The sequence below is a fragment of the Pyxicephalus adspersus genome, chromosome 12, assembly GCF_032062135.1.
Source record: "Pyxicephalus adspersus chromosome 12, UCB_Pads_2.0, whole genome shotgun sequence".
Lineage (NCBI taxonomy): Eukaryota > Metazoa > Chordata > Amphibia > Anura > Pyxicephalidae > Pyxicephalus > Pyxicephalus adspersus.
In genome coordinates, this window is record NC_092869.1 from 6,694,792 (window position 1) to 6,706,196 (window position 11,405).

The 11,405-nt window shown below is 36.6% G+C and overlaps 1 protein-coding gene across 2 annotated transcripts in view; it reads right to left on the reverse strand.

Annotated features, from left to right (window-relative positions):
- Positions 1-339: 339 nt before the first annotated feature.
- Positions 340-11,405, reverse strand: part of LOC140342033 (nuclear receptor subfamily 2 group F member 5-like) — a 27,101-nt gene continuing 16,035 nt past the window's right edge. Inside the window, exons 3-4 of one of the 2 annotated variants that reach the window (XM_072428031.1) lie at positions 8,484-9,008; positions 340-1,529 (exon numbers count right to left, since the gene is read on the reverse strand). In XM_072428031.1, the coding sequence (XP_072284132.1) occupies positions 1,255-1,529; positions 8,484-9,008 (800 nt within the window). In that variant the 3' untranslated portion in view covers positions 340-1,254. Of the gene's footprint in view, positions 1,530-8,483; positions 9,012-11,405 lie in introns of both variants that reach the window. The other variant, XM_072428030.1, reaches the window with a different exon arrangement.

The window sequence follows — 11,405 nt, forward strand, 5'->3', positions numbered from 1 at the left end:
AAGTGAACAATGACCTGTTCTATGTGATAGCAGAGAGCATAGAGAAGGGCCTCAAGGTTTTGGTGGAGTCTGTAAAACTGCAAAGTTTGTAAAAATAGTACATCTGCCTTTGACTTTAAAATAATCTGTACCCCAACCACAGTTCATTGTACAGGTAAAGTCTTCAATAAAGAAAAGTCTCAGAGAACTAATATTACCACCATTGGAATTGACACTTTTTTTGACTCCATGGGTACCATTTCCATGAAAAGTTTTGAATTAAAAACAAAGCATGTATAGCATGCAAACATTTACCATCCTCGAATATAAATAGCATAAACTGAGTCAAATACTCTAAAATTAATAACTGATAGTGTGTTTAATAATTAGCCAGATCAACCAGCAAAATAAACAATATTTTGCTGCCAGGATGCCAAAAAAAATCCACAATTCACACACCAAAAAATATCTTACAAACATATTTATATAGGGACAAAGCAAAGAAAAACAGTAGGACGGGCATGGTGAAATATACACGTCATTTCATGAAAAAAGCAGGCAGTTGGTTTATCTCAAATGCCCATTCTCTGCTTTTTTATAAATAGTCTTTTGTCAAATACCCCGACGGGGGATTAAGTGGCCAAGGCTGATTCAGTGCTTTATGTCATAAATTGCAGTGCTAGCCAGTGTCTTTTACATGAAATAGCCAATTCACAAGTCTCAATTCATTACAAATAATTGAAGTCTTTTTAGGCTCTCCTTTTGTTAAGGTTTACAGGAGAATCATTTTGCTTCTTATCCTCCTACATACATGTATTGAAAAGTCCTGCAAACTCCCGTAGAAAAGTGCATGTACTCTCATTGGAACGCTTGCTGGATCGAGGCAAGATTATGTAAGTATATACCACCATAAAACCTTTCTGAAAACCAGAGGTGCATTGAAAACATTAGCAGAAGACCACGTCCATTCAGACTTGATTTGACACTTTGATGGTCTTCACCTATTTTGCTTTCTGAAGATGAAAGCAAAGAAAACAACTGGACCCTCAACCTTCACAGCAGGTATGAAAATGCAGTTTCATAAAAAAGCCATAACCCATGAAAAATGAAATGTTCATGAAGCTGAATGTTCCCATTGGTTAAAAAGATAACACTCAGCGTGTCACTTGGCCTTCAGTTCTGCTTTAACGTGTAACTGCTATTCTTGACTGCCATGGAAAGTTTTCAGAGTGAACAAACATTTTTACCAAATCTGAATAGTTGAGAAGACCCTTTTTACTGCATAGGCATGTACGGCCAGTTAAAACTGGACCCTGAAAGGAGCATGTCCCGGATCAAAGTCTCAATTGGGGTCTTTCCTACAAGACGTACAAAGAAAAGCTGCTCTATGACCGGTGCTGAGACGATTCGCAATGAAGGAAGGCGGAGCAGAAGACGGCCAAAGCGGGTTGGTTGGTTGGGGTACTGGTTTCGGACATATTCTTCTAGGGCACATTGGGATTTTTCCTGAATGCTTTCAACGTGACCAATATCAGACAGTCCTACTGCATCTAGAAGACAAGAAAGCATAAGTTAGATATAGATTATATACTAATGTATGATTTAATTTCTTCTTTTTTTTTCAATTCTACAGAAAGTGCTTTTTTCAACCAATGTAACAATTTAAGGTAATTGGCCACTAGAGACACATAACTACTTTTAGGAGGTATTAAACTGTTAATTTTTTGGATACAGATTACTTAAAATAAATATTCACATACATTAGACAAGAAATATCTATCTTTTAGTAAATTAAAGTGAACTTCTGACATTCTTTCAAGTTCAAATAGTACAAGTTTGAAAGGGAATAAAACAATAAGATGAGATAAAACAAAATGCTCTGTTCTATCAGTATCAATCCAGAATATAGTTTATTTGTGTTCCTTATTATATACTAACATTCATTAGGGGCCATAGGGAACCCCCTTTATTAGGCAGGAATAACAAAGATTTAAAATATGGACTGGGTTTAGGATCAGAGCTACATGGACCACCTCAAAAGGAGCCTGGAATTTAGGAAGCTGCCTATTGATCTTCACGTGTTTCTAATTACAAACCATAAGGTAGCTCAGAGCACCTTTATTCACTGTACAAGTAAATAAAATATTACAGATTCTAATCCTTACTGACGGTATTGTTAAATACAAAACCAACAGAAGTTAATATTTAGACCCCTTGCTTGCTTGCGACCCCTAAATCCACCACCATGTCTCTTGTGCATGATGTCCATGGAGTCCCTTCACCATTAGGTCTGTGTAAGACCAACATAAATATCATTTTCTGCTTTCAGGATCAATGATTAACAGAGAGTTGAATCAAAGCCTAACCTAGAGGTGCTAAGTTACCTCCCATTTTACTTAAGTGTAACTACTGAACTCTGAAGTCATTGTCCTGCTTGGTATGTTACAAGTCAACACTGGCTTAGTTCACACGGTCTACACAAGGCCGGCTGTCCTTGGTACAAAGATTATACCTTAAGCCCTTTAGAGGGAAGGAATGCATTACACCCTCATTGCTATCTCTGGTGTATGGTCTGGTAACATAATTATTAACAAGAGCAGGTGGAGGGCCTGCGTCATATATGTTTATTAATTGACTCCTGCCCTTATTGCACGTCTTAAGACAGCGCACGAGTGGAGGGTGATGTTGACAGACGGCTAATCAGACTTTCCACGAAGTTGGTGTTGACTGAGCAAAGATTCTTAGATCGAGTCTCACCTCACACTTTAGACCTTGTTCTTCAACACCCTTCAGTAAGATCACATGGACATAATTGTTTGCAAGTAAATGAGTACAGTAACAGTTGTTCTAAAGTTTTATTAATTAGGTACTCTAGCAAAGCATTAGTGGATCTCAATGGCCGTGAACTAGGGTTTACTGAGGAATTGAGGTATCAGTCCACAAAGAGGGGGCAAGAATAGCAAGGTCAACAAAAAAATTAAAGTGTATCTAAATCAAAACATGATTTTGGATAATGTTTTCTCAGCAAGAGAATTTTACTTAGCTTATTAACTTTTTCATCTTCAACCATTCAATCACAAGCAAATACAATTTATGGGTATTCCTTGTAAAGTTTCACTACATTCACTTAGCTGAATAAAAATTCCCTTGCATAGTCAAGATTCAAATCAACCCCGTTACAAGGGTAAACGCCATCCTAAAAAGTTGTCTAAGAACAGGTGTCTACAAAAAGATTTCTCCTCACCTCCTTTTCAAATGACATCTAGTAACTATAGCTGGAAAAAAATACTAGTAACATTAGGGTAAATCTCAATAGCTACACTAAGTATATATATAAATATATATATATTCTATTTTTTTTTTTAAATATAATATTAATAATATAAACAAATAATAAATACAGATCCTGTAAAAGATAAATCAGAAAATGTAAATACAGAAAAACAAAAAGGAAAAAGTTGAGGTTTTTAGTGGTCTTTAGGTCTAATTTATTTCTTTTTACATAGGGTTTGTCTATTGAAAGAAAACAGTGTGGACAGATGTAGCTAGTTTTCCTCTGTTAATATTTTTATTTCAGTTCAAGAAGTGTGAAAGCACCCAGAAAAAAATAATTTATTTAATTAATTGGTTATTGATCTTATTTAAAAGTTTAAAGCATTGCAAATGTCTGCTGGTGCAATATACTGGGATTTTAGGCTTCTATAGTAGGCCTAATTTTCCTACAACATATATTATGTAGGGATAATATGAGAAAATTAGATATTAAATGATATTATAATTAACAATTTGCTTTCAATCATGTGAAGGCAGACAATATAAATACTCTTGCTATAGAATATATGGATTATGGAAAAACAAATGGTATTCATAACTTGATCCAAAGTTATAGATAAATATATCCCCACACACTTGCAACATTTAGGGCTATAACCGACATCTTGCAGGTATATAAAATAATCTAAAGAGCAAAAATGAAAAGGTTTACTGTATTTATATTTAAGTAAAAAATGGTTAAAGACAGGAGTCAAAGGATCAATAATGGGCCTGTCTCTTTTAATTTTTTTTAAGTGATTGGGATAGAAATGAATGCCGTAATTGTTGTTGATAAAAAAAAAAAAAGCCATGTCGAATTATGAAACCTCAGCGAGATAATATGATGTTACAGAATGAACAACATGACCAAATGGGCAGTGAAATGACAGATCCAATTTAATGTTGACGAATATAAGGTTAGAGTCCTAGGCTGATTTGGTAGCATTGCCCCCAATTCAATAAATGGAATAAGGATTAAAAAACAACAGAGCTGGAAAAGCACTTTATAATACTGATTAACACACCAAGCTAAACAACAGTGCCCGATGCCCAATCAAATTTTGGGATATATTTAATAGGTCATAGAGACAAAAGTATGAAATGAGTAGAGTTTTAGACACTATACTATAAGAAACATTTTAAACACTATTAATTACATAGCAAGGTTAAAAATATTATGTTTGTAAAAGGAGCACCCTAGAGGCATCCTACTTTATATGAAATTTTATGTTTTAGGTCAGCCTACAGATATAGCAGATTACTTTCCAATGGCTGCACAAAAAATCAGGGTGTATTCATTGAAGACAACAGTATGGGAAGGGACTACCGTATTATGGTAAGATTGGTTAAATGTGTGATGCCTAAATGTACGAGCCAAAAATGACATAATAAATATTGTGTACATAAGAATGCCATTTTTTTTATGCTGAAGGGCAGTAAAGACTTTCTGAATTAAGAAAAAAAAAGAAAATTGATGTATACTGCTACCAAGAAAATTCAGGTTTAATTTTTACATTGAAATATTATAATTAGGTAATTAGTGCAATATTGTTAAAAAATATTTTGCAGGAAGAATATTAAATGATCTAATTTAATTATTGTCAAAATTATTAAATTTTAAAAATATTTAATTGGACTTCATTTATTATCATATAGGTTTCTCTAAAACAGAAAGTGGGAGGAAGCGAAAATTCCCTGTAGCAAATAAAACCTCGCTTCAGCTAAAAAAATGGCTTACAATTTTATATATACTTAACATAAAACATGCTACACAATTAAATTAAAAATATAGATAAAAAAATTCTCCCTAACCCATCATATAAAAAAAATTCTCCATTACATGTGTCTGGAGAGAAAGTAGTGAGCATATTAGTCATCTTATTGTCCCAAAAAATATTAAACATAAAAATAAATAACAATTTAAACTAATAAATTAATTAATTTAAAATAACAATTAAAACTATAAAAGAGAAATCACACTATGAAGGACATGTCTAGATGACAGGTTTACATGTGTTGAAAAGAAAATGGCTCTGTAAATAACGTTTTTTCCAAGCTTGGCCTGGAGAATAGTCAACGCAGATGCCGGAGGCCTGACTGGAATGCCAACGTTCAGCACTTGTGTATAAGGGGAGCAGGTGGGCACGACTGAATTAACGGAGACACCCATCAAAACTGAGCGACTCAGCTGCGAGCCCTGAAGGTCAACTGGAAATGTCACCAGAGGGCCTCTGTATGGCTGCCTGACATTATATAGCTGACCTGCCAGGCACCCCTCTCTGCCAGCGGCCTCTTGCATGCCATAAATCATCCCCGCAGATTGTTACCGCCACATCTCAGCTATTGACACCAGTGTCTTAAACCTGACACAGGAGGGTTACTCTCCACAGTGACACGCTTCAAAACATAGCACAAGGCCTCCATTGACATTCGGAGGTAAAGGCCTCAGATTATCCACACTGGGCCTTTGTTTACTGTGATAACATGATACCTTTATGCTTGTACGTATTCTTTTTTTATCTACAGCGGTCAAATTGTAAGGTAATTTACTGCGGCTGATAAACGCGGTCGACAATATTTGTACTGGGGTTGGGAAGGTCAGAACAGGTGAAACGCTTTGCGTGCCACCGGAGTGACTGCAGTTGTCACCAAGTGGCTTTGTTATTTCCCATAAGGCAGAAGGGCAAAGTGACCCAGACATATAAAGATACGTTTCCAGGACCCGAAGAGGATCTATTTACTAGCATTGCTGAAAGGGCAAATGTTTTCAGTGAACAACAACCACGGAGCATTTATGAGTTTTTGGAACACAAGAAAATGAAAAATGACCTTTTCTTTTATGTTTTAGTTAAAGAGAAGGCAACAAAGATATGTGTTTATTTAACTCCCCCCTAGCGGTATTCCCGAGTGTGACTCGGGGTGGATTTTCCAGGCAAAAAGCCACACTCGGGGTAGCTTTTAACTAAAAAAAACCCACTTACCCTGCTCCATTGTCGTCCCCCGTAGTCCTGCTGGTCCCCGCAGGTCCTTCCTCCTTGATTTTCAGCCGGCGAGGAGAGACGTTCTCCGGGGTTTCTCGGTGACGTCGGTGCATGCATCGCTGCGGGCAGGAGGATCGGCAGGAAATTCAAATTATTTTGTATTGGATTCTATACAAAATAGTTGTATTGAGTCCAATACAATAAAATATACATATTATATATATAATTATATTATATATGCTACTATACAGATATATTACTTGTTTAAATTTTTTTTTTTTTCTAACAGATTTTTGTGTTTTGTTCTTTAAAGTTTATTATTAAATTTGTTAAATGTATTAAATATCGGTGAGTTATGCCTAAGAATTATAGCCTACAAGGAAAAATAAATTTCCATGCAAAAAATTGTACTTTTTGCATGGAAATTTGGACGGAATTAGAGTGATAGGGAGGTTAAGGTGTACATTATTCTTTGTGTTAATACATATGGGCACTTGGGGTAACTCTAGCAAAAGGAGAAGGGGACAATTTGCAGCCTAAATAAGGCAAACCATCTGCCCCTACCCTAAAGGCAGAAGAATGCTGGACTTGGTATCAACTTGGTGGTCATGGTAGAAGTATCCAGCACATTCTGGTTATCAATCTGCCAGGGTTTTAGCTTGGTCTGTAACCTTTTTAGAAAAATTTACTTTCACTTGGCCTGTTCAATTGACTGTCATAGAGAAATGGAGGATGTCTCCAAGACAAGAAGGCAGAGACAGCCATAAGCATTGCCAACTTGATAAAGGGGACATCCGTGCCCCCAAAACATCTTTTTCTTATTCTTTAGGTTTTATGTTGTACTAGCCATGCAAACACTGTCTGAATTTCCAGTCCTCCCCACATTTTTAAAAATGTGTTTTAGTCTGTATGTCTGTAAGAGACCACAATAAAAACCTGACAGTGGTTCCAATTCTTCCCAAAGCAAATAGTAATGGGCTGGAGCTGGGCTTTAAAAAATGGTTGAAAAAACTGGGCTCACAAAAAAGCCAGGTAGTTAAAACAGGTTGGCATAAGACAGTTGGCCTTGGGGGGCAGAAATTGTAAATAAAGCTTTAGGTGTACTCTATGTGTGCATCCTCTGCTACTCTACAAGGATACACTGAAAAGCTGTCAAGGTCTCAAATGAAGTAAAGCTGCTAAGGCACCAACATATTTGCAGTCTCCTCTGTCAATCAACTGTCCAGCCGATGAGATCAACCATGGATCCTCATGGTGTACACTGTCTTTCTGTATTGTATGCGCCACCTCTACCTCAAATTATGGGTCATTTTCCAAAACCTTCATCAGGTTCCATCCAATTGGCCACTCGTGTTCTCTCCTAGAAACAGCTTTTTTCTCCTTTAAAGTCCTTCCTTCTGCTTGCTAATGGTCACCCTTTACATTCTACCCTTGTAACCTGGCTTCCCTAGGTACAGCAGATAGCCACGTCTTGACTATCCCTGCACCTAAGTGCTTTCAACCTCCACTGCCACATACTCCTCCTCCCTTACTCCTGTTCTTGTGAACTTTGGCAGTTACAACATTTCTAGGCTGGGAGGTAGTGAGAGTCAGGTGACATGATTTAGAGGAATCACACACATTCCTAAACAATCACCTTCCCAATTTGTAGCCAGCCCTTGGAGACTATCAGAAATAGATAGTCTGGGCAGTGGGAAGCCTATTTTTGCTATATGGAAATATGTGCTATGTTCTGGAACTTGCAGAATTACCACCACCTTTGGATAAATCGACTTTATTGAAATAATTCATTGATTTATTAAAGATACTGGCCTTTTCATCGGACATTTGGGACTAGTAGTGGTCATATGTAACTGAATTTGCTTGATCTATTATGGAAGTCCTATTAAAATCATTGTTTGTATCAGACACATTTATTCGATTAGTGGCGTAACATTATGAATTTTTATGGTTTAACCACAGACATTAAGCATCAACTAATTTTTGATTTTATGCAATCGTGATTTTGAATTTATTACCATGCTAATCATGTTGGGAAATAATTAGCTCTTGTGCAGATTGTGAGTGCGGGGACCTGCTCTTGAATAATTAAAAAAATTGTTGGTGACCACAAATTAGCATCGGAGATTGAAAAGTATCTTGAAATTGAAAAAAATAGGACTGTTTCTGACTGTGTAGCAGAAATTGCCACTTATAAATGTGGTTACTTACCAGGTGTAAATAACGCCACAGCTTTCAAGCAGGAGTACTCAGCAGAGTCAACGTGAAGAGCCTTCAGCTTTTCTACCTGTTCCTGAAAGACCCGAATATGGTCCATGAAAGCCACCACTCTATCAGCAGACATGGGCGATGCATGGAGCCCAGCTGCAGCCAGCAAAGGCGCTACATGAAGAGGCATTGAACACTGGGCAGCGTTGAGGACAAAGAGCTCGCTCCATGTCATACGAAGAAGGGAGACCTGGTCGGACAGCTGGAAGTCAGGAAAGAAAGGTATGTTCTTGGCCCACTCAATGGCACTGAAGAGTAAGCGGGCCGCCAACTCACAGATGTTCTCAATGCCCATGATATTGTTAGGCTGCAGGCACTGGGCTCCATAGCGGGACGTTGGGTATGGCTCTGCCCGAAGGAGCAAGGAAATAAATCCTGTTAAATACGAGTGACCGTTGTATGGGTCAACGTTGTTCAGCGCATACTGGCCTGGGCTGGTCTGTGGGTGAGACATTCGTCCACGTTGAACTGCTGTGAAGGAAAAACAAAGAAAGTATCACTATTCGAGTCCAGGAGGCCTAACTTGCAAAACTAATAAGAAAGCGTATTGAAACTTCAAACACAGTAAAATTGAATTTGATAATAAACAATTTGTTTCTTAACTGGTCTATATCAACAAAAAAATACTGTAAATTGTATTGAAAACTATAGGTGAAGCTGTCCATTTTTTCCTAACATGTCTGAGTACAAATGATTATCGGCACCTAGTTGCTTTCACAAGTAACCATAAGGGACCCTAAACACAGTAACATCTCCCCCAATTAGCCGGCTCTTCAGGTGAGACTAAAGCCCATCTGTAGGCAAAAAAAGTCTACCTCACCACAGCATAACACATATAAAATTTAAATTGTTTTTAAACTTTAAATTTTACTACATTTACTGAAATATGCCTTAAAGTTCCCGTATAATGTCTAAAAAAATCTCCAAGTATTTTTGGAAATATTACACAGCTTTGTGTTCATTCTGACTGTAAACCACAGCCTCAAATGAATACCACGGCTAGCTATGCACTTCTTATGTTTAAGCTCCCACAAGCTAAATTCAGAGCTTCTGGAGAAGGTGACATTTCTCACCAGCCCATAAACCCTGAGTGTGTTTTTAAGTTCTCTACCATATGCTTAGCGTAGTGTGTACCCTGCACAAATATAATCACATGACCTCCTAAAGCCCTAGAATCCTGTGACGGGAAACAATGTCTGATTTTCCCTAATGAGCCATGACCACAGTTCCCAAAAGAAAAAACCACATCGATAATAACGGGAATACTAATATCAAGAACTTGATTTTCTGAAGATTAACATTACCTATTCCACAAATATCAGAAAAATAAAATAGTCCATTCAATGTACTACCCCTCAAAAACTAACCTAAGTCTTGAAATGTAGATAAAGCTTATGTTATCATGTTTAGTCATCTTAGTCCCATTAGGTCAATTTTGTCTAACTGGCACCCCAACACATTGTACAGCAAAATAGAATACACAAAACAAGTCACATGTTTTTTTCATCTTCATGAATGAATGGGCTACCTAAATGTAACATTGGATAATGAATGCTGTGTGTGTGCATTAACACAATGGAACCCAGAGGTTTGAAAGGCCCTTTTAGCCTATACCCAATAGAAGCCATGGTTTTCCACTTATGAAGGCCAACACACCTGAAACTGTTGTATTCAGTTTGTAACCAATAACATGAGTTATTAAATAATGTGTGTGTGTGCATTACCACAATGGAACACTAAAGTTCGAAAGGGCCCAGAACCCATACCCAATGGAAGCCATGCTCTTCCACTGATGATGGCCAACACACCTGAAACAGTTATAATCAGTTTGGAACCAATGGCTTTATAATATTAGACAGTGTCTAGCTATATATCAGCAGTTCTAGATGTTTCTAGATATAGTTAGTAAATAGGGAGAATGGAATGATCTATATGGCAAACCTACTATCTTTTTTCTTTCTTTTTCTTTCTATTTCTTTTAGGAAGGTCGCTTTGTAGTCAAGAAACAAAGGGAGGCCCATGTCTAAATGTGAGAAATCATTGTCTATAAGATCTGAAATTTTCAAATCTTGCCTGAAGTTGATTTTTGCTTATGGAAGAACAACTGCTACTTTTTTTAGCACTTTCAACCACAAAGCTGTGATGGCATTTAAAGTCTCATGCATGACATATACACTTACACAATACTACAGACCTCGGTAGTACAAATTACTCTAGAGGAAAGTTGTAATACAAGTTGTGAAATAATAATGAACTTTTGAGATTTGGAGACACTTAGGAGAACACTAAGCCCATTATGTATTCCCACTGAACGCCTTTTTTTAACTGGCTCCCAATGTTTGGCTATACTGGGTAGGTCCCCATTTAGGTATGTATGTTGTTGGGCAAGAGGCATTAAAATAAGTCCCTGCATGGTAGTAAATTGCTTTAAAGTCTACCTGAACTCTTGATGTCTTTTTAAAACAGTTATAGAATACCAGTGTAAAAAATGTATATATATATATATATATATATATATATATATTGTATACAAAATAATAATATAAAAGTAATTATAAGTCAAACTATTATAGTTTATTTATTATTTTAAAAAACATAAAACTCCAAGGGATCATTCCTACAGCAGAGAACACACACATTTTCTTTTGTGTAAAGAAAGTTACATTCTATGAGAAAATGGTATGCTCTGCACCATGACAGGTCTATGTGAAGAGCCAAAGATTCCAAACCATCTTGCGAACATCTTTTTGTGTGTGTGTCTCAATTGCCATCTGGAATCTCAAAATCTTTACAATTATCAAACAAATGTTTATTAAACTCAGTTAATAAATAAATATATATATATATATATATATTATATTATAT